Source organism: Amphiprion ocellaris, chromosome 22, assembly GCF_022539595.1.
Source record: "Amphiprion ocellaris isolate individual 3 ecotype Okinawa chromosome 22, ASM2253959v1, whole genome shotgun sequence".
NCBI classification, from domain to species: Eukaryota; Metazoa; Chordata; class Actinopteri; family Pomacentridae; genus Amphiprion; species Amphiprion ocellaris.
In genome coordinates, this window is record NC_072787.1 from 11285342 (window position 1) to 11310116 (window position 24775).

The window sequence follows — 24775 nt, forward strand, 5'->3', positions numbered from 1 at the left end:
GACTACTTTACATTGTATGAAAGTTTCATTTCGTCAGTGTTGTCCCATGAATAGATATCATTAAATATTTGGAGAAATGCAAGGGGTGGACTCACTTTTGTGAGATACTGTATATATATATATATATATATATGTGTGTGTGTGTGTGTGTGTGTGTGTGTGTGTGTGTGTATGTGTGTGTGTATATATATACATATATACATATATACAATAAGCTATTACATTATTGTTAGATTTTTTTAATCGTCATATTTTTTGGTTTGTTTTTTTATGTGTTGTTAGTGTTGTTAATTCTTGTGTTGACTGCAAGCAGTCATTCATGCCAGTTGCTGGAGAAATAAAAAGAACACATGCAAATGAATATCTCTGATACAAGATTTAAAGAGGCCACTCCTCCTGGATACACAGTGAGGATAATGTCTCTAGGTGATGTAGACTTGCTCATGGGCCTTCAGTATCTAGTTCAAAAAGTCAGTCCATTAATGGAAGGATGCTCCTTCAACCTTGAGGAAAGCCTTGTGTGTTGTACCAAAACCAACCAGCAGAGGGCTCCAGTTAAGGATTCCCACCCTTTACGTTGACCGGTTTGTCAGAAGGACTCATTCAGAGTTGATGTAGAATCAGGTCACTCTGTCAGAATCTCACCCGGCCTATAGAGTTGCAGCATGACATAATAGCTGTTGTACTATGTAGTGGATGGCGCCCTGTTTATTTTTGCCTCTTGTGTATTTCTGTGAGACATTCGGGTCGAGGTGGGGGAGGAGGGGCAGGAGGAGAAACGCTGACCAAGCCCGTGGTACTTCATAATCTCAGGTTACAATCTAAACCAACAGCTGTTTGAGCTACAATGATGACCTAAATATTATCTGATGCATTGGGGCTAATAGGTTTTGTGTCTCTCCCATACAACACAATACATTCTCTTTCCTGTACATTCTGATGGCGTGAAAACGAGACATATGAGCAAACTGTCAATGCACAAATAACAACAATTAAGTCCTGACCAGAATTCAATAGCCTGTCATAACTATAAGGTCGTCATGTATCTGAATTTACTTCATTGTGTAATCCAAAGAAACCTTTCACCACTTCACAGCAAAACTTTACCGACTGAACACAAGTCCATTGGAATGAAGATAGCTTTTATTCATGGTCAGTAAACCTTTGATGCCTCATAACAAACTGCACGCACAGGACATTGTTGGTTATGATACTGCACTGCCAGCAAAACAGCCATTTCCATACGAAACAGTTTCTTATGTTAATGTCAAATATGTTAATCCTGCAGCCACTTACAGTTTCTGGAGTTCAGTAAATGGGCAGTTTTCTCATCTTTTGTCATGTTCAAATTATTTCCTCTGGGCAGTATCCAAGCAAGATTGCCACTCTGAAGTCAATGAAGTTTATTTGAAGAAAACGATTTGGCTGTGCAGTGCCCTTGTAACCCCTTAGCAACTCATCACCATGTATATTAGACACACACTCTTGGATAGCACTTAAGCTGCAATCGCCACGAGGAGTAAGGACCGTGAAATTGTGCTCTCAAAATTCCAGACAATGTTATATCACTGCTCTCCCTGTGGTTCTGTGTTTAAATCAGCGTTATTTTTCACCCCATTATTTTCACTGTTTTAATGTTGAAAGGGGAAACTGACCTCTTGCTCCATAATGGGCTGGTTGTTTTTATCAGAGGGGTCCATATGTTACGGATTATCACTTCGGTAATAGACGTACTGATACACTGACCGAGGCTCATCATAGTATCTCAAAACTTACATTAATATTAACTTTTTTTCTTACTGGATTAAGCTGTCACACTGAGATGTCCAGCACAACATGGCTGTGACATGTGATATATGATGAAAAAAGGCTTAATCACATCCACAGTCACTGTTAGCAGAAGTGTTTATTTTGTATACATCATCCATACCCTGTATACACCAAACTCACGTCTCAGTCAGTACATGATGGTTCAACGCAAATATAAACAGTGTTAATATGGTTTTGCAATGTAAACATTTGGGAAGTAATTCGAATTTTCTTCCTACTTGGTAAGATTTAAAAGTTACTCTCCATATCAGACTTGGTCTCAAACATTAAGACTCGAAAACATAGTTGCTTATGTGGAAAATGTCCATACTGGATTAAAAAAAAGAAGTTTGTCATCAAAAAGCATTGAAATCTCTAATATAAAACATATACGCAAAATACATTCAGGATTTGTCAATTTAAAGCAAAATATAAAGCATCTAAAAAATGTTGCTGGCAAATGCCATTGGATTCTATAGAAAAGCTTATCTTTAGCTTTTTCAGCTAATGACACACTGATGCGTGTTCTTCACTGAATATTTTAACAACATTATTCCAAAAGAGTTTTAATAATTTGCTTCCCCTTTTTTTTTTTAGGCAAAAAGCTGGGCACATTACCGCTGTGGTTACCGTCTGCTCCAGTACTGTGCAAAACGCTGCGGTATTAGCACCCAAAGTGTAACAAAATACAGACCTGGCCATCCCTTAAAAAGCAATAAATATTAAAAATAAATTAGCTAAAAACATTTCAAGTATCAAATCCCCTGTTCGACATCATAAAGGACACTGAGCGTTGTGCATTTCTAATGCTGTTAAAAATAGTGGCAGCCACTTTAAGTCAGCATTCCCCCTTTGCAAAACTGAGCAGGAAAAAAAAGCAACCCTCTGTAATATATCCTCATTTAGAAACACTGTTGGTCAAGACCACCCTGAGCACATGCTGTATATTGCTTAAAAACATGAAATCCCAATCTGTGGGTCCTGATGGTTTGTTCAGCTTTTGTCTTTTTAGGGGTTAGTGTACATGACATCCTCTGAGGTAATGATATTATTTCCTTTTCCCAGCAGCAATGTGTCTTTTGGTCACAGCCTCCAGCCTCCTCCTCTCAGCTTCCTCGGCTTTCCTCCTTTCTTCTTTTAGCTCCTTGTACCGCCACTTTGGGATCTGCAGGAGGTTTCCTCCTCCATCTTTGGCGGTGCTCTTCCTCCGAATCTTTTCTGGTTCATAAGTAGGTGTGGGGGCTTTGGATACTCTCACTTTGGGGATGCTGAAACCGGGTCTGACACTGCTCCTCCTCAGCACCATGTGCATAGGCAGCAGGCTGGTTCTTCGCAGCTCCAGGGCTTCGTTATAAGCCACCATGCCCAGACTGGAGCTCCTGTGTCGAGGCACCAGGTTCTGGGTCTGAAGGCTGGCTCGGCGATCTGCTGAATTCTTGGCCACTAGTGTGACCCGAGAGTTCTGGAAGAGTTTAAGGTGACTGTCCACCCTGTCAGGATTAATAGATCGGAGCTCCTTGGCGCGCTGCTGGCGGATGATCTCAGGAACTGCATAGCGCCGTTTGCCCACACTTGGAGGACTATCAGGACACACCTGAAACAAAATCCGCAGTTTCTATAATACCCTCTGTAATACTGGTAGCACTGCAGTAGCAATAGTAATAATCCTGAATGTTTTCTTTTCAAAAAGCACAGCTCAATCACCCTTTTGTTTTTAGTATTGCAGTACTGCTAATCTTGCATGTATAACCTGCTTATCGGATAGATCGGGCGTTAATTATATCCCATAATTATTATGAACTAATCCCCAAAAAACACTGAGAATTTGTTGATAAAATAAAAGATAAATTAGTGCCACATTTATCCTTTAAAACGCTATTACCACGATATTATCATTCATTTATTTGCACATTCGTTCTACAATAACAGAACTACCTTATCCCATGATTTGAGAAACTAAAAAACTGAACTAATTTGCACTAAGATGCAAATTTCAAGTCTGTGGAAGATGATTTACAAATTGTATGTGAATGCTTGGCTTTATCCTGTGATAAGAAAATGAGTTATGATATCACCAATTATGCTGAGAAATAAAGCAGAGGAGAGCAACTCTGCAGACTCACTTCACTTTAAAATGCTTCCTTATCACAAAAGAGTGGTTATACTCTGCTTCACCTTCTCTCAGCTCATGAATGAAAAATGCTTTTTGGTGTGAGGGAGTAAGTGAAGGACATGCAGGTTGCAACAGATGTGTAAACTAAGTGAATAAATATCAAAATAAATAAATGAATAATGTAGCATGAGGACATTCTGGAGCTTATTTACTTACCGTGTGGCACGCCACAGCAATGACGGGGCACCTCATGGCCGTTGTAATAGCAACCATGTGGTCGATAACGCCTTCATCCTCGGGGTTCGTGACGTTTGCGATGTTGAAGATGTTCCGCATGGTGTCGGACAGGCGCTTCAGACAGCCACGGGGCTCCTGAGCTTTGGCCACCAGTGATGCCAGTGGGGGCCACTCTAGACTGGGAGAGCAACTTTGATATCAATCTATTGCACAGAAGCACTGAAGTAGCATCAATAGAGTAAGCCATAGTTTTTCTCAAGACTACTTTTGATGTTTTTCTGTTGCTTTATGCATGTGGAAACTGTGTGTTCTGTTCTTTTTGAATAGTCAGTGGCCACTTGCACTGACACTTATCTATGTTTTTGACCTTGCATTGTATCTAAATCCTCATGTCTAGTAGAAAATAGCCAGAGCAGAAAGGTAATCTGTCAGGCACGACCTAGTTAGAAATGCTGATGATGAGATGATTTGTACATGACTACATAGCTAGTATTCTAGACAGGATTATTTATTTTCTACATCGCTAGCTGGCAGGGATAGACGATGTTCACCAGACAGCTCCTCAAGGTGCTGGTTTGTGGAGCTACCCAGGTGAGGCACCAGAGAAAAGAACTTAACTCTTCAGGAAAGAGTTACAACGGAATGTGTCACTTTTTGTCACACAACCATTTCACTGTGACTTAATAGTTCTTTGAGTAAAGTCTGTAATGTTTTGTTTCTGCATGTAGATGTCTCTACCTGATATCTTACTAGTGATAGACAGACGTGCTAGTTCATAGTTTTACCTGTATGTATCAGAGTACTGGGGGGGACATGGCCGTTCCATAAGGCGTGTCATCACCCATGCAGTTTCATAGCGGCTCGTAAATATGGCCCACTCCCTGGCAGTCAGGTGGCGGCCGAAGTCCCTCGCATTCAGGGCAGCTCCTGGTGGACACAAGAAGGAGAGGAAAAGTTTCATTTGTCAGTGAAGAAAGTGGGACATAGCGAAAAGAGTGGGTGCACAAACAAGATTAAAAGGTCGGGACAGAAAGAGTTACTCAGAAGTAGCAAAAAAAAAGAAGGACCTGAAAGACAAATGCTCCTAACTATTCTATAACTCTCTAATACAGGTCTCAATCACTGCTGTAATTTATTCAAATTGTCTTTCTGTCTACCAAATTCCTGAAAGTAGTTTGGCAACTTTCTGACAGTGTCATTTGTCTCTGAAATCTACACTTTTCTCTCCTTTCAAGACAGCTGTGGACATTTACTGTTTCCTCACCTGCCATCATGAGCGAGCGTACACACTCCACCCTGCCCTGCATGGCGGCTTTCATCAGAGCAGTGAAGCCGTGACAGTTTCTTCGCTCTATGTCCAGCCCAGAGTAGTAGTTCAACAGATAGTTGGTGATTGTTATGTGGCCTTAAATGACAGAGGGAGAGAAAGCAGGTACAATAGGTTGTCATGCAGTCATCAAACATATAGTTAAGATACAACACTAAACTACAATAGCTTGGAAATGCATGTACATTTGTCCAAAGACCCACATTCACACGGCTGGTCAGGCAACACATGCATCACTTCTGTTTTAGAGCAAGTGCAGCGAGTGCATTGTGTTTTTTATGCTCGTCTGTGTGTTCATCTGTGTCAGCGTTAGTGCCAAGTTGCCTGTGTATATTTGTATCTGTGTGTGCATGTGTCCAACAGCACTGCTAAGCAGCCTGTCAGCGTCTGTGTGTGCAACTAAGCCAATCTCTCATATAAAAATTGTCAGTGTGTGCGAGTGTGTGTTACCTGCTTGTGCAGCAGTGATGAGAGCTGTGTTTCCCTCACTGTCCTGCCAGTTGACATCCAGATATGGACACTGAGACAAGGCTATGACGACGTCCACGAAACCTTGGTAACATGCAACCAACAGCCCTATCTGAGACCAAAAAAAAGAAGAGGCAGGATAGGAAGCAGAGATGGAACAGTTAAAAGAAGAGGGAGAGAGGCTTACCGTTAGAATCAGCAAAAATGCTAAACTAAAAGAAAATAGAGGTGAAGCAAAACTGCAGTAAAGTGCTGACATATAGGAAGTAGTATGAAGAAAAGTGCAATCAACGCAGTGTCAGTAGAATCCTGAAGACCAGGGGACCTTTGTGCATCTTCCAAAACGAATATCTCCAATTAAACATGACATCTGTTGTGTTTTCATGGAGAGACCTTGAACTCAGTGGTAAAATAAGCTCTCTCCCCGTCTGATGTTGTGTATTTTTGTGTGGATGTGTTTTTGCGCCCGTGTGTGTTCATGCCAGAATAGGTTGTTTTTTGTATGTGTGTGGACAAATGTGTAAATGTTAGTCTGCAAGTGAGAATTTATGTGACTTTGAGGCTGGAAAACTCCTGTAAAAAGCTGTGTGCTTTCCGGAAGGCACATACTTTCTCAGCCAACACAAACAAGTTAACCACCAGAACGAGTGGAGGATAAGAACACAGAGTTCTCAATTGATGTATCATATAGGCAGCGTGTTTATACAATTAAACATGAAATATTTGTATGAGAGAAAAAAAGTCTTTTACAAGATGGGTTACAGCATATGTAATGTTGTGTTTTCGAACCGAAAGCCGATGAATTTATGTAAATAATTGGACAAGACGATAAGATACAGCTGTTATTTGTTATTGAAATGGCTTAAATCTAACATTAAATGACTTCAATTTTGAAATTCATAAGAAACGTAGAAGACAACATAAATTATTAAACGTGTTAGTTTATATAAATAGGATATGTCGTTTTTTTATCCAAGTTCTTTTGACTTCCAGATGACTTTTATTCCTTAGAGCATATTGCAGCATGTATCTACAATATTTTGCATTTAATGCCATTTTAAAATTCAATTCAGGGGGTTTGTTTGAAGTCCCTCTCTGGCTATTGATTGAAATCCTAAAAACTCATCTCTATATATATTAATGTTTTTTTTTCATGAAAATAATCCCTTCCTATTTAAAAAAAAAATGTTTGGCTTATGATATGTCTTCTAGTATATGAAAAAACACCATATGGGCATAATAAAAAGGTTAAAACAATTATAAATAAATAAGAAATTCTATGCAACACAAAGGAACATGTGCAGCAGACAAAATGATGCAGATGCAGGTTTGTAAGTGTAACTCGATGATCTTTGGCAAGTTAGCAGGCCCTACTGGGACTTTAAATTAATCCTTGATTAAAACCAGGTGAAATGAAAGGAAAGACCCACCAGTCCAACCTATTCCATGTCGAAACACACACAGATACAACATGCATCGTTTGCCTGAAATATTTTGCTGCACGTGTCTGTAAGTAATCAAGAAATATTGTCGGCACTTTTAGTTCAATCTTATATTTTCAATAATATGAAGATTTCTCTTTGCACATGTCTCTCCAAACATTCCTTGTATTTTAAAATAGTCAAGGCTCCAGTTAACACAATGAGTGAGCGTTAACCAGATATGCTAAAATGGAACATGGTTAAGTTGACAACAAACAACAGTATCAGTATCATAACCCTTAGCTGCGGATCATCAGGGTATGCTATATTGTAAAGACATGGTTTCTACAGTAGCTAAAAAACCTGATTCAGTGATGGGTAAATAGTGGCCCAATCCAGCCCTTCAAAAAAATATTTGGCCCCTAATGAAAGCTGGAGTTTCCAGTTACCTATCTTTCTCTGCAAATAGCAATATAATAAACAGATGTGAACTCTTAATCAACATGACAGCACATATAATTAATGTTTGAACATAAATGTGTTGCAGTCTAACAGATATGGCATGGTAAAAATAAATTTTCATACATACAACATACTTGTGCTACAAGTTTTGTAGTGCAAAGTAAATCATACATTTGTGTGGTCGATTGCTTCTTGGCAGAATTAGTTTTACAGTAAAATAAAATCAGCACTCAGATACAATCTTAAAACAGCATGTGCTCTAAACATGTTCCATTCTTAACATAAAATATAGTGGGCTCTACAGGGCTCCATACTGCACCTGTATAACTATATTGTCCGCCCAGCAGTGGTTTGAAAAATTGTTCCTGCAGTTGAATTCAGTAGCTGACCTCTGCCCTGTCTGACAGACAAATGTGTCAATATTTTAAGACATGGCAAGTTAAGAAATTTCTTTGTGCATATCTGAAGATAAATATCAGATTTGTACCATATGAGTTCAAACTTCTCCAGCAACAAGTATTAAAGCTTTTAGGTAAGTTGTCACGACCTGTTCCACATTCAATATTCCTTGAACGAACTTTATTCATGAACCTGCTTCTGTAACATTGTGTTCTGTTCATAAGAGCACTCAGAAAATCTACTTGATGCTTTGCACTTTTGGGCACAATGTGGTTTTCGTCTGATTTCCAAGCACACTGTGTTAAGGCACTAAATTATTATGTGATCAGAAATACTGTCTCACTGAAACAGATAAGTATAATAATCACTGAAGACTGGCGGAGGGTTTGTAGAGAACTCACAAAAATTATAAACATTTTTTTTGGCCAATAAACTTTGTGAAAATATAAGAAAATCAAGGACAAATGCCTACTTTAATAGCAACATCTTACACAAATGTATCGAGTTCAATATATTTTAATTATACTTAATCTAAACAGCAACGAGAATAAGTCTTCATTTTCAAAACATGCAATGTTATGGTAAAATGTAGGGTCTGAAAACTGCTTCAGCACTGCCTTTATATGTGTTAATAAGCATCAGACTAAACACATATACCAATCAGCTACAAGGGCTGTTGTCCGCAAAAGAAAGTCTTGGTCGACTGAAATCACACCTACTGTTTTGCCATGGTGTCAACTAGTTCAGAACTTTCACTCAGCATAAACATTACATACGCTAGACAAAGCAGTTGCATTTTGGTTGGATGAGCTCACAGATAGCAGGTGTCTCCTGTTGCCAAAAATAGTGGATTAATCAAGGCGGGCTATTGTTGTAACGCCTCTCTCCTTATGACAGTGACACTAGCGACTGTCTAACGAATATGAATTTGGTCCAGTGAAGGCATACTGACCAAACAAATGTGTAGTCATTCTGGAAGCTACAACCCTATCAGCCACAGCATTAAATTTGCCTACCTAATATTGTGTAGGTTCCAATGTCCCACCAAAATGGCAATGGATCGTTTGGATCCTGTAGGTTGTGGAATAGAGCATCCATGAATTGGGTTTGTTTATACACATCCCATGAGGGCTTTATTAGATTGGGATCTGGAAGACCAGGCTCAACACCTTCACCATTCTTTCATGTTCCTCGAATAGTTTGGCAGGGACCATTGTCCTGCTGGACTGGAGGAGGTCACTGCCATTGCCATTAAGGGGTGTGCTGGGTCTGGAAACCTATTTAGGTGAGTGGTGTGTGTCAGAGTAACATTCATATGAATAACGGGACCCAAAGTTTTCCTTGCAACAAGATGACCAATGTTTTACATCCACTTGTGTATGGTGCTAATGTTGTTGCTGATCTGTGTAGTTTCCTTGTAGAAAAAATACATCAGTTAAGCTTTTGGTTTGCACAGATGCTTAGTCGAACTATGCCTTAAAGAATTTACAGGACATTAGATGTTGCTATGTCTGTAATATAAACTGACGTGCAAATGAAAAAAAAAAAACAGTCTGTAATCCAGCAGGAGAATGTTGTCAGCTCTGAAGGAAAGGGTGGACCAAGTTTCAGTGAAATAACTGTTAGACTGTTTGGAAAAAGTTCACTCTGGCACAGCTTCAGATAGCTCTTACCACTCAGAAACACTCCCGTAGACCTTGTCTGTGTCTCTTTCGCACTTTCTCACGTACACAAACACACACCTTCTTGGCAACCCTCCAGCTTTGCAGTGATGTACTTTAGCAGCATGGCCTGCAGCATGTCTGGAGTAATCACACTCCTCTGACTATGTCCTATTTTCCCTGTGAACCTCTCTAACACACACATGCATAAACACATACAAACATTTAACTTCTTTTTTTTACCTTTTCCCCCCCAGATGATTTCAACTCAGCACATTCCTATCATACACACAGGAAACATGTTACACCTATTGTACTCTGGGATTTTACAGAGTTTTGCAATTGGCTGCTGGCAATGTCGGAGACTGAAGAATCTGAGAGCATCAGCAAAAATGAAAACACAGCACACAGGTTCAGAGACACACATAAATAAATTAATTAATAAATAATAAATTAATAAATTGAAAAATGGCAATCATGTGCTTCAAAATGCTTAATCTGTAATTTTAAGGCTAATGGGATAAAAATAACAGGACTACTTAGCAAATCAGCAATCCTAAAGCAATCGAGAAAGGTACTTCAGGGATGGATGAGTGTATGTACAGCATGTGTGTGTAAAAAGATAGAGAAAATGTAAACACTTTGGAGCATGACAGGGTTTCAAATGCTCACAAATATTTTTCAAGGGGATGATGTATTTTGCATGTGGGCCAAATGTAGATGCAGAGTACGGCAACTTTACGCTTTCATTATTTTATGCTGATGGATGTAAATGTGTGTTGCCCCTGACTGTAAATGCTCCTGTTCGCAAATTAAATGTAGAATCAAACTTCCCTTCAATGGAAACGTCGTGTTCTCTGCTTTTTCTTTTGCAGTATCTTGGGAGTATGAAGTAGTAAACACTGGATATGTTTGAAGTTAAATAGTTTTTTGTGTGTTTTCCTGTACATAGTCTGATCCCTTGATACTCAGAGTATAGACACTGAAAGATGTTGTTCTAAATTAAGATTACTCAAGTGTAACATAGGTAGGAAGCAATGGCCTCCATTTGCATAAAACTTAAAGGCATTATTGTGTTTTGACTAATTAAGATAAGCAATTTGCAATGTCAGTCTCTCATAACATTCAAGATTTTGGGGTACACTGCACAAAAAGTGGAAGCTAGCTCACATGTATTAGCACTGATTCCCAATGGACATGATTTTTTCAGACTTTTTAACAACCTTTGAAGAGAATAATGCATTTGAAGCTAAAGAATATTAATATTCCCTGTTCATAGTTAAGCTGTGTAGAAAATGAAAGAAAACTTTTGTAATGTTTAAAAAATATCATTAGTTGGTATCAGAATTTAAACAAATAAAATTTAAATGTACTTTCAGTGATGACAAGTTTCAACCAGAACCTGTATTTGTAGCTAAGGTTAGTAGGTTGTGATGAACACAAACACCCACGCACACACAAAGCCGCACACACAAATTCTGGTCTGGACTTACTATTAGCCCATGCAGACACAAAGGCACAGACACACACACACACACACACACACACACCAAGTAATCTGGGGAATATCCAGAGCTCGGAATAGAAAGGCTTAACCTTATCAGTCAGAAAGACATGCAGAGAGGGGGAGGGAGAGGCATAACTGTCTGTGTACAGTCCATGTGGGATTGCTCCAAGAACTGTCTCCAAAGAAGATGACACAATACCCAATGTAACCCTTAAAATTCCTAGATGCACAATAAATACAGGTCTCCTAGCCGGTGTAAAAAAGTATGTTAGCACTGTTACCATGGCATCTTCAGATAAGTATGGATGAATGACTGACTAACTGGTCGTGGAAGGGAAGATAAGTATCATGGATACTATAAGTAGATTGTAATTAGTGATAAATCTATAGTCTTTGCTCATTATAGGTGGATCAGATAATAGCTACGTCCCAGTAGCCCCATTAATCCATTGAACTGCCTATATGCTCTGTGGTGGTGCTCATTCTCTAGTGGTGGAAAAACTTCAGCTCGATGCAACAGACAGTAGCTCAACAGCATTATCTTGGACACCAATCAGCCACAGCATTAAAACCATCTGTCTAATATTGTGTAGTTCCCTCTCATGCTGCCAAAACAGCTCTGACCCGTTGGGGCATGAACACAGGACCTCTAGGGGCATCCTGTGGTGTCTGGTAACAGGACAGGACAATTTTGGAGACAGAGTTAATGACGTGTGCTTTTTGTCTTATTCGAGTTGTTTCTGAGCAGTTTTTGGTGTATCACAGAGAAGACTGTCAGCTGCTGCCTTCAGGGAGGTGCGCTTGGTCTGCATCAATGTTGAAGGGAGTTGTAGGAATGTGTCAAAGTAACTTCAAACAAAATGCCAGAATTCAAGGTTTCTTTGCAGAACTTTGCATTGTAATGAGGTCATTCGTGTTACTCACTTCAACTGTTGGTGGTTTTAATGTTGTGGCTGATCAGGGTACATAAATCCAAACAAATGCTTCATATCCTATGGAGGTCTTTTACTCTAAACCAACCAAAAGGCTACTTCCCTTATAGTTTCCTTCTTCAATAAGCATTCAGTCCAATTTTGTCCTTGTTTCCTAAATAAAGACATACCCACACATCTTTTTTTTTTCATTTTCAGATTAAGCGCTGGTTAAATCCTGGCATGCAAACTGCATCTCTACAGCCTGCAGAGACCAAGCATAAAAGATTGCATTCATTTTGCATTTTACAGTACATCTTACTATTCAAGGACACACACACACACACACACACACACATGCCGGCAAACCTCTCCAAATCGCCCTCAATCACATACATTAGAAGCACCACTGACACAGACATACAGTGGGTACGGAAAGTATTCAGACCCCTTTAAAATTTTCACTCTTTGTTTCATTGCAGCCATTTGCTAAAATCAAAAAAAGTTCATTTTATTTCTCATTAATGTACACTCAGCACCCTATCTTGACAGAAAGAAACAGAAATGTAGAAATTTTTGCAAATTTATTAAAAAAGAAAAACTGAAATATCACACGGTCATAAGTATTCAGACCCTTTACTGTGACACTCATATTTAACTCACCTGCGGTCCATTTCTTCTGATCCTCCTTGAGATGGTTCTACTTCTTCATTGGAGTCCAGCTGTGTTTAATTAAACTGATTGGACTTGATTAGGAAAGGCACACACCTGTCTATATAAGACCTTACAGCTCACAGTGCATGTCAGAGCAAATGAGAATCATGAGGTCGAAGGAACTGCCCAAGGAGCTCAGAGACAGAATTGTGGCAAGGCACAGATCTGGCCAAGGTTACAAAAGAATTTCTGCAGCACTCAAGGTTCCTAAGAGCACAGTGGCCTCCATAATCCTTAAATAGAAGAAGTTTGGGATGACCAGAACTCTTCCTCGACCTGGCCGTCCAGCCAAACTGAGCAATCGTGGGAGAAGAGCCTTGGTGAGAGAGGTAAAGAAGAACCCAAAGATCACCGTGGCTGAGCTCCAGAGATGCAGCAGGGAGATGGGAGAAAGTTCCACAAAGTCAACTATCACTGCAGCCCTCCACCAGTCGGGCCTTTATGGCAGAGTGGCCTGACAGAAGCCTCTCCTCAGTGCAAGACATATGAAAGCCCACATAGAGTTTGCCAAAAAACACATGACGGACTCCCATACTATGAGAAATAAGATTCTCTGGTCTGATGAGACCAAGATTGAACTTTTTGGCGTTAATTCTAAGAGGTATGTGTGGAGAAAACCAGGCACTGCTCATCACCTGCCCAATACCATCCCAACAGTGAAACATGGTGGTGGCAGCATCATGCTATGGGGGTGTTTTTCAGCTGCAGGGACAGGACGACTGGTTGCAACTGAAGGAAAGATGAATGCGGTCAAGTACAGAGATCCTGGAAGAAAACCTCTTCCAGAGTGCTTTGGACCTCAGACTGGGCTGAAGGTTCACCTTCCAACAAGACAATGACCCTAAGCACAAAGCTAAAATAACAAAGGAGTGGCTTCGGAACAATTCTGTGACCATTCTTGTCTGACCCAGCCAGAGCCCTGACCTAAACCCAATTGAGCATCTCTGGAGAGATCTGAAAATGGCTGTCCACCAACGTTCACCATCCAACCTGACAGAACTGGAGAGGATCTGCAAGGAAGAATGGCAGAGGATCCCCAAATCCAGGTGTGAAAAACTTGTTGCATCATTCCCAAGAAGACTCATGGCTGTACTAGCTCAAAAGGGTGCTTCTACTCAATACTGAGCAAAGGGTCTGAATACTTATGACTGTGTCATATTTCAGTTTTTCTTTTTTAATAAATTTGCAAAAATTTCTACATTTCTGTTTTTTTCTGTCAAGATAGGGTGCTGAGTGTACATTAATGAGAAATAAAATGAACTTTTTTGATTTTAGCAAATGGCTGCAATGAAACAGAGTGAAAAATTTAAAGGGGTCTGAATACTTTCCGTACCCACTGTACTAGGCCATGTTTCTGTCAATAGCCTCCCTGTTAAATGTCTCTCTGTCTGCCGCTGAGCGTTCACATGGCTGTATCAAATCAGATGTGTATGACTGTCGCTTTGATTTTTCCACTCATCTGTATTTGCTAGCAGCATCAGGCTCGCTACCATCTGCAGTGCCAAATTCCTGTCTCTATCTGCCTATGCCTCATTTAGTCTATCTGCCTGTTGGCTTGTTGGTCGATCTGTGTGTTGGTCAGCTGTTCTTTCTGTTTGTTGGACACGCTGTGGTTGACTTACTGCTGGCTGTTTCTCTCAGCAGGCATGCCCGAAACATACTCTATCTATCCTGGTTTGATACCCGATTCCAACCTATTTGGAAAATTTGATTGTGTTCTAAAGGAGGGGAGATTGTGTGTGTGTGTGTGTGTGTGTGTGTGCGTGTGGGAGAGAGAGAGAGTGAGAGCGAGAGCGAGTGAGAGAGAGAGAAAGAGAGAAAGAGAAAAAAGAGACGGGGGGGTAACAGTCAGGCTTGTGGCCTGATTTAAGCTGATGTGTGTTTGTGTGTTTGTGTGTGTGTGTGTGTGTGTGTGTGTGTGTGTGTGTGTGTGTGTGTGTGTGTGTGTGTGTGTTTCATGTAAGCATTGACAGCTTATCCAATTGGCTGCTGGGGATACAGGGATACACACAGTGTTCTAAAGAGAGTCAGATGTGCCTGAGGAGGACATTAATATTTTAACTTGATATATGCTATTAACACACACATCATAAAACTCAACACTTAGAAGAAGAAATACTTTTGTTTACTGACTTGCATTCATTACTTTTTACATCAAAATGCCAATAGTTTGTTGAAATCCCATTCACCATGTCTGCCATTCAAGTAACACTAATGAGAATATAGTGATCATGACAGCAGCAGCATATACAGTATAATTACTATGCTGTAATCCTATACCAGAACAATAAACATACCCGGATTTGACCTACATAATGGCCAGTCATTACATTTCCCACTAAATTTGGCATTCAGGTTGTGTTTAGTTGAAAAATGAATTTATTCACCATGACTTCTGAGGACACAGCTATAAAACACTTGATCTGTTCATGTCAGTAACTGTTTGATTGATATTTACATTATGATGCTAGTTAATCAAGTTTCAACATGTGCACTTTGGTGCAGTTTCATTGCTTTTTAGAGGCTGAGTTGAGAAAACAAAACATGGGTTTGCAACAAGATCCATATAGGGCTCCTAAACATGCTGAAAAAACTGCATCAAAAGCTAACAATATTAATATTTTGGCATATAAATATACATAAGAAGATGAGCCTTCTCATGACATAGGCCTTAAAAGCTACCATAGAATATTTACTAAAAAAAAGTAGAGTTCAACTGTTCAGTGTTTACACAACCTGTGTCTTCAGGTTGTGCTTATCAAATTTCCTCTGAATTCCTAAAGGCCCATTTTCAGACATTTGTTCACTTTGTTTTTTAACTACAGGCTCAGGTTTAATCTTCTGCACTGGCAAACATCCAGCTTGCTGAAGTACCTTTATGCAAAACACAGAGCCAGATTCTGGGCTGCTATTCTGCAGCTGACCTTGGCCTCTAGCTTCCCTGTTGAAGGGGACCACAGAAAGCAGACGCAAAATTATTACATGAATAATATGACTGAACCCAGTAAACACAGTATTTTGGGGATATGCAGAGCCTGTTTAGTTGTCCAACATAGTCTTCAGAATAATACTAAAGCCTGCCCGTTCGAAATGGCCTGGTATATTAGTGATTCCAGGTGTTTTAACTGAAAAAAGGATCTGTGTTTGAACTAGTTCTGCACAACCAGACAACTACAACTGTACTGGGCATTAGTCATGCAATTAATATACACTGTCATTTGTCACAACCTCTACTACAGTCCCTTGGTTTCCCATGATTAACAAATCATCAGTGGGGTATATTCCCCTATAAACCGCTGATGAGTGAAAGCGGAAATGGTGTGCACGCTGTACTTGGTCATATCCAAGCCTGGAATGGAACACCCTTCTTTGTTTTACATACCACTTTGTCAAGCCATCTGCTATATTAGGATGTTGACATCTGTATCAGGATGTGTTTCCAGTGGATGTGTTGCCTAACCCGCATTGTGTCTCAGAGTGCGTGCATATCCCCAAGGTCACAGGGCATTACAAAGATATTGGAGAATGCACAAGCACACATCCTAGTTGTCTACACAAACACAGTATCTTTCTCTTCATCTCTAACTACTGCACACATATGCTATATGCAGACATGTGTCTTGGATGCTTACCAAATGAATCCAAGCGCCTTTAACACACTTGACCTTTCTTTGCTGGGTTCTGTGCAGCATGTGTGTACATGTTCGTATCATAATGCCATAAGGACTCAATAAAATGCATATACTCATGCATAATCAAAACCACACAAATGGCCCTAATAAAAATTTAAAAGAACAAGAAAGGCATCAAGTAAAGACAAGTAGAGAAGAGAGTTCTTCTAATGATGTGATTCTATTCTTCCTTCTTTTGGTCATTAATAAGGAAGGAGAGGTGCTGAGAGACAGATGTGTAGAAAAGACAAGGTGAAATGTAAGAAGAGAAAAATGGGGTTAGCCTCAGGGTTAGAGATGCATTTTTGGGATGTAAGGTCACAAAACCCAAACCGCCTACAGTTAATCACTACATAATACTCTTTGCAGCAGTGAAACACAATCTTCTCCACTGAAACTTGAGCTGATGCCACTAGAAAACTGTGCTTCTAACTATACTATGCAGGAATTTCCTAAAAAAAAAATCCAGTATGGACTCATGCAAAAGTAGTCTCTCTCTATAATCACTTGTGACTCACTAGGATCGTCTTTTTATTAGATTCCTATTTTCTTAGCAAGACAATGCACCCCACCAAATTGCAAAAACTATATTCTCTGCTACATGTGCTGCAGACAGAGCTGAGAGTATTGTAAAAAAAAAAAAAAAAAAAAAAAAAAGGAGTTGGACCTGCTCTGCTAGACAAACTAGATGATGTCACCTTTTCTAAATGACCCCATGCACCTTTTTCTGCACTGTGTTCAGTTAAAGAAAACTTATCATATCAGTGCATATTAGACAACATAAATGCTAATATTTATATATCTGTAAGAGTCCTGTAGTAGCTTAAAATGTATGCACAAGCAGCATATGTACACACTAAGTCCTGCAATCACCCAGTGTAAATAATTCTACATTTTTTTTAATAAAAGTTACATCAGTCAGAGGTTCAGTGGAAGTTTTATTAATTTGTACATTTGTGTTTGTAAATGTAAAATTCGCTGTTGCAAGCTTGCAAATACATACTAAACATTTCTGTCAGCCCGCATACTCCATTTTGCAAGTTTGTGCTTTCAGCTCCAGGCCTACAACCCTGTAAGTTGTTCTCTATAATGAGCCGGTGTTCAGGTGGTCAGTCAAAGCGCTCTTGAGTCGCTGCCTTATGTGATGCTGCTTGTGGTACACTGGAGTGTGTGTCTTCTGTGGTCAGGGGGTGTGCACGTCTGGTGGCATTGAGCCGAGAGGAGGAGCCAAGATTGAATGTTGTGTTTACAAACAGGGACTTACAATTCCAGAATAATGTATATTTGGCTTTTTCCATATGTAAAGGTATGGCCATGTGTGCTGCTTGGAGATGCACTTCATCCACTTTCACTAGATTAAAGGTAACATAATAGTTATAATTTAATTACACTTACAACTACGGATGAGAACAGGCATGTGATTCCTGTCCAACAAGGAGGTGGTTGCCAGTCAGTTTAATTACTATTAGCAAAATGTCCAGATGAATGAAAGCTAGTGTAGCATTCCATTACTATGGATTTATCTCTTTGCTCTGGGCTGCAGTTGTGTGACAGGAGGGAAGTAACACACAAGGCATAAAGAGATATTATACATTGATTCCACTGCAAACAATAATTTTTGGAGCAACCATTTTGATAGATCACTTTTAGTGAAAATTGTAAGTTTTATTAACATATTTTTTCATATATTTAGATATTATTTCTGACATTTTATTCATTATTTATACTATTCCCAGTGAAAGCTAATGCAAAAGAAATTAGTACAGCCCTGTTGTGGAATTCATGGCTTTAAAATGCATCTGGGGTCATTAACAAGATCATCTCGTCAGTACATAATGTTTTCTTTTTTTGAAACCACAGACTCCTACAAATTGAATCCAAATTAAGAACAAGAAAAAGCAGTAAGCCACATACTCACATACATATAATATGCCTGCATGACATCACACACATACAGAGGATGGCGTGTGTGACTTCTAGGTTCATGAAGAGCTTGGGTTTGCTTGCACTCATAAAAATTTTAATTACACAGGCATACACAGACCTGTCAGAAAATCACAGTTGGTGTCAGAAATGATTGAGTATAAAGGTGAGCTCAGTATGAAAATATTTGGAACCCAAGAATATCTGAACAAAGGCATATTTATGAACACTTCCAACTTGAAAAGGTCATGTCTATTAAATGTATATCTCATTTTTACAAAATTGCCCGTGGTAATTGTTGCAGGCAAGTCACTACATTACATTGATGAAAGGCTTCCAGCTGATATTAAAAGTTTGAGAGGCCAGATACTTTCCCAAGGCCTGAAAATAGATAACTAAAAACAAACTCGGGCTTAATTATTTGAACACCTTCTGACTCTGAGGCTACTTGAAGTTTTTGCATGACCACCTAAAAGTTTGTGCATAAATGATTTAACCTAAAATACTATTAAATGTAATGTTTCTCACTGACCTCAAAACTTGTCACACTAACTTTTTTGGAGGTGTTCATGGCGAAAAACTTCTAGTGTCACTGTCAGTGCGCACTAAAGTTACTTGTGTAAGGTTGATGTGAGTGGCCCTGTGTGTGTTTCCTACCCTGTTATTCCTGTCAGTCTCCTTGACCTCATCCTCCTTGACACCGTGTCGTATCATTATCCGCACGATGGCCGCGTTGTTGGTGCAGCACGCCTGGAAAAAAGACAGCGGTTCCGGGCTCTCCGGAGACGGAGTGCGCTCCGAGTCCGCGAACACATCATCCGGCGGGTAGAAGGAGTCGTCCGACGCGATGCTCCGACAGTCATCCAAGTCCTCAAAGTCAACTTCCTCGAATTCATCGCTGTCCTCCTCGCCCCCATCGTCCTCTTCATCGTCCTCCTCGCACGAGCCCAGGTAGTCCTCGTCCTCGGAGTTGGACGGTGGCTCCTCAGTTATGGTCGGGTGGATTTGCCCGGTGCCTCCCCCGACTTTTTGCCTCTGCTGGAGCTCTTTGACGCGGACCGACGGGGCGCCTCCTCCATCCCTGTCGTCCGTGATCAGCACCATCTAACCCCCGAACCTAGGGCACTGTCCGCGGGGTGGAGAGCAGCCTGGCGCACGGGGCGCGGGCATGGGACTGGCTGTCTCTGAAAGGCAACAATCCAACTATCGTGCCAAACGCAAAAAAAAAAAAAAAAAAAAAAAAAGTCGTCTACGACAGCCTGAATCACACAAACTCGGGTTGTGTATCTGCGGTAACATATATACAAGTTGAACGTGCTGCGCGTTTAGCCTGCCTTGAACCGTTGCTCGTCTTTGGAGAGTTGCTGACGTGCGTATCTGAGCCGTGAACGTCCCACGAAGTTCCCCAAAACGAAACCATGTTGAGTTGTAGTAGCAGGTATCCGGTTCAAGAGCACATGGATGGCAGACACGAGTGTTTGAAAAAGTTGCTACAGCAGAAAGTAACACAACTGTTCGATGCAGGGCGGAGAGAGACAGCAGCCTGTTAACCTACAGTCGCTGCGTTAATCCGATTACGCGACTGGGACCTCTCTCTCTCTCTCTCTCTCTCTCTCTCTCTCTCTCTCTCTCTCTCTCTCTCTCTCTCTCTCTGTGTGTGTGTGTACTAATGAGAGATTAAATCTGTTGCCAACACCAAAGTAAAGCATTAATATTCCTAGAATATTCCTAATATTCCTGGAATATCCATGTGGAGATCTATACTGTAACTGTGATATTTTTTTTTTTTTTAAATGTGTATCTTTGGTATTGAATTAGAACTGAAAGGAATGCTTGTCCTTCCTGGAAACAAGCAGTAATAATAATAATAATGTGCATTCTCAATACACTTATAAAAAGTACTGTACAACCAATACATCTAAAACACACAGCAAAATGCACATTAATGTATGAAAAACATGATTTTTCAAAATGAAAACATTAGAATAAATCTATATTTTCTCTTCATTGTGTAACCTTTCTGACATTGTGTAAAACTTTCTGTAAAGTAGAAGTGAACTCAAGCAATACTGAAAATATACACTTCTTTATATGTTCCCTCTGTATATGAATTTATGATCCACATGATACATGAAATACAACATTTAAGTTGGGAAAACCCAACATTTAAGTGCTAGCCAATAATAAGTTACAAGATTTGTATGTCTACAAAACATCACTGTACTATAAATCGACGTGTACCAAGGCAAGTTCAAATGAGGTGATTTAGTATTAACATGGTTGTGGCACATGGATTGCTCCTGATTATATTTTGCATGGTGCAAGATAATTTATATATATAATTTATATAAACAGCCTCAGGGCATTTTGCTCTGCCACCCCTCTCTCTGTCTCTGTCGTTTTTTCTTTCCCTCTCATTTTCTTGGCCACCAGCCAGTCCAGATAATACAGACATTGACTGGGATTCATTACCTGGCACTGTACTATTGAGAGAGGAGAGAGTTGGCTTTTGTATAATCACTTCGATCTCCTGTGAGGGGAATATATATATATATATATATATATATATATATATATATATATATATATATATATATATATATATATATATATACATATATGTATGTATGTATATATATATATATATACATGTATGTATGTATATATATATATGTATATATATATATATATATATATATATATATATATATATATATATATATATATATATATATATATATATATATATACACATAGTGCTTAACAAATTTATTACAACACCACCGAGAATGAGGTGTTTGTCACCGCTTCCCTAAATTAACAGTATTGCTGCTTACCAAATTATTTTTGCATGTTTCTGTAATGGTTATTCTGCCAGTATGTGCAAGCTCTTTAATCAAAATGACATCTTTAATGCTAAAATATAATTATTGTTGTTGTTATCCCTGCATTTTCAAATTACTTGTTTTCCAAAAAAGCTGAAAAAATAGTAAAGCACATTATTTTTTAATTTGCTTGCATTCCTGAACAGAAAATTTAGTTTCAGTGGTTTTATGTTATTCTTGATTAATTTCTGACTTCTTAGAGAATTCTGCCTCAAATTTGGGTATAAAAATGTGAATTTAGTTTGAAATTCCTCACTCTTGTTCAAACTGGTAAAGCGTAGGAAACTCACTGAGAAAGATAAAGTCCAAATTAAAGCACTTCATGATGCTGGATGATCTTTGAGACAAACAGGGCAAGACATAAAGTGTTCTCACAGTGGGATCAAATATGCCTTGGACTCGATTGCAGAGACTGCTACTTACAAAATGCACCAAAGAAGAGGCTGAAAATAAAAGCTTACTGAAGCAGATGTCAGGCATCTCAAGATTTGAAGTAGTAGAGACAGAAGGAAGACCACTGCTGAACTTCAGACAGAGATTAATGCGTCTAGATCACAATCTGAGAAAGTCTCCAGAATGACTATAAGCAGACGACTGAAGGAACAAAGCTGAAAGGGAAGAATAGCCGCTAAGAAACCTTTATTGAGGCCTGCAAACGTCCAAACATGTCTAAAATTCACCAGGGAGCTAGATGCATTGCACCCACAGTGAAACATGGTGGAGATTCCATTATATATGGGGTTCCGTTTGTGGAAACGTCATGGGCAAATGAATTAAAATCCATGGTATCATGAACAAGAAGGTCTACCACAACATCTTGGTGCATCATGGAATCCTTTCTGGATTGAACCTGATTGGTTGTGGGTTCATCTGCCAAGAAGACAACAACTCCAAGCATACCTCAAAGCTGTGCAGAGACTACTGGACCAAGAAAAAGGAATCTGGAATACAGGAACTGATAACTGGCAAAGTCAAAGTCCAGACTTGAATCCTATTGAACAGATCCAGGATTTATTGAATTAAAAAATAGATTACACAAAAGTTTCATCCAAAGCAAGTCTCTGGGAACATCTAGAAACTATTTGGAACTCACTAACAAAAGAGACTGCTGAAAAGTACATGAAAACAATGACAGCAAGAATGCAAGCTGTTATCAGGGCCAAAGGAGGTCGTAAAAAATATTAAGATTTTTAGTTAATATATGTGAATACGGACTATTTAGTTGCTCCAGTTTTTTTATTTGCCTAATAGATAACAATACAGTTTTAATTAAAAACAAGTTTTTGACAGATTTTTAATTTTTTTTTCTTTTTTTGTTTGCTTGTTTGTTCCTCCCCCCAATGCTTATGCTTGAAAAGACAAGTTGCAAAAAGTAGATCCACTAAGCAGTCAGTCGTTTTGGTTAAAATATGTGTTGCCCAAATATTAAAATATTCTGTCAGTCAAATTCCACGGCCAGATTTACAAAAATGATCCTTTTTTATTTCAGCTGTTAATAAGATCAGTTTGCTGACATCACCTGCTGTGGAAAAAAACAAGTTCATAACAGTCCCAGTGTGTACCCATCATTATTATACCTTCATCTACACCCAGCTGAGAGCTCTGCTCTCCTGTGGCTCTGGCATCGCTATGGTATCAGGCTGCTGCTGTGTGAGTGACAGTCACTGTTAGCACTTTCAGAGATATAGAGGCGAGTGACAAATAAAAAGAAAAACCCGACCCTTTGACCCCAACAGTAAGAGGATCCGGTGGCTCTGTTATCGTGGTTCAGGACCACTTGTCCACTAGAGGGGAAAGGGTCACTGTAAATCGATACAAAGTTGTTCTAAGTGATCACCTTTATCCTATGATGAAGCATTTCTATCCTGATGGGAGTGGTCTTTTCAAGGATGACAACGCCTGCATCAATAGGGCACAAGGGATCACTGAAAATGTAGTGAATCATAGCTGTGGCCCTCACAGTCACCAGATATCAACACAAATAAACACCTCGGGAAGATTTTGGATCAGCATGTTAAACAAACATGACAGACAGCTGAAAGCGACATTGTCACATTGTAAATACAAACATTTGTCCTTGCAAGTACATACAGAATACAACCAAAGGGAAAATCTGGCCTATTTTTGAAAATTGACAATACTCCATGGGTAAAATATTGTACATGTTGATTCCAGGGTTTGCAATATTTTGAAGTAATAAAAGACGATTTAAGTCTGGGAATTTTCCCAAAACTTAATTTTCCTGGATTTTTAATAGAATTTTCCTGAAATTTTATGGGAATGTTCTGGAATTTTTTATTGAAAATTTCCTGGAATGCTATGGGGGATTTATTGGAATTTCCCTGAAATTCTATGGGAATTTTCCTGGAATTCTGTGGGAATTTTCTGGGAATTTTCTGGGAATTTTCTGGGAATTTTCTGGGAATTTTATGGCAATTTTCTGGGAATTTTATGTGAATCACACACCTTTTTTTTTTTTTTTGTCTGCATTTGTTCTCATTGTTTAACTCCACAAAAGGGGAGTCAACATTGTATGAGATCGATGCATATTTTAGTCTTGCAGCCAAATATTTTAATATTTAGTGCATGTGTGTGACCATCACCGGCCCTCCCTGAAAGCTAAGCAGACCTTCTTTATTAGAATTCCCTATTATAAGCCAGGGAGGGCAGTGCTACACCTCAGTGGTGTGTGGGGGAAACAAAGACTGGACAGGACGAACAGGACGAACAGGACGAACAGGATGAACAGGGATAGAAATTAACAGGCGGTGCTATTGCAATTAAAGATAGTAAGGTGGTGTGTTATTCCCAAGTACTAACTGTCAATCAATTAAAAAAAATTTTTTAAAAATTTAAAAAATTTTGAAAAAAGAAAAGAAATCCAAACCAGCACAAAAGAAAAAGAGATACAATAAATAAATAATTAAACAAACGGTACTGAGCACCATAATTGTGGATGTCTTGATAGTGTAGAATAGAATAGAACAGGCCAGAAGAGGATACTAGTGCAAGAGAGAATGAGTTTAGGGTAGAGACTCTGGAGAGATTCTCAGCACATTCTGGTGGGTCCCATCATTCACTGAAATGGGACTCAGCAGTAGCTGGCGAGACCTGATCAAACATGCAAGTGTGAAGGACCCGGAAGCCCAGAACAGCAATCATGGCAAGGCAGGGCCAAGCCAACAGGGCACCCCTCCCCCCGGGCCGTAGGAGCCACAGGGTGGCGCCCCCAGAGAGCCTCCGGGGCCACCGTGAACGACGCGGACC

At 39.5% G+C, this 24775-nt stretch overlaps 1 protein-coding gene across 1 annotated transcript; it reads right to left on the reverse strand.

Moving 5' to 3' along the window:
• Window positions 1-1887: 1887 nt before the first annotated feature.
• Window positions 1888-20207, reverse strand: ankrd33ba (ankyrin repeat domain 33ba). Its single transcript, XM_023299896.3, has 6 exons — window positions 19281-20207; window positions 5937-6066; window positions 5424-5564; window positions 4945-5086; window positions 4139-4337; window positions 1888-3403 (listed from the first exon to the last, which is right to left on the reverse strand). Exons 1-6 carry the CDS (start codon window positions 19725-19727, stop codon window positions 2858-2860), a joined length of 1605 nt encoding a protein of 534 aa, XP_023155664.1. The 5' UTR covers window positions 19728-20207; the 3' UTR covers window positions 1888-2857.
• Between the last annotated feature and the right edge of the window lie 4568 nt (window positions 20208-24775).

What these genes read in the sequence shown, in the direction of transcription:
- ankrd33ba (XM_023299896.3), bottom strand. Translation starts at nt 19,727, where the DNA reads ATGGTGCTGATCACGGACGACAGGGATGGAGGAGGCGCCCCGTCGGTC. An exon ending in ACGCTCGCTCATGATGGCAG is followed by an intron (nt 5,087 to 5,423) that starts GTGAGGAAACAG and finishes TGTGTCCACCAG; the next exon opens with GAGCTGCCCTGAATGCGAGG. An exon ending in TTGCTGTGGCGTGCCACACG is followed by an intron (nt 3,404 to 4,138) that starts GTAAGTAAATAA and finishes ATTTTGTTTCAG; the next exon opens with GTGTGTCCTGATAGTCCTCC.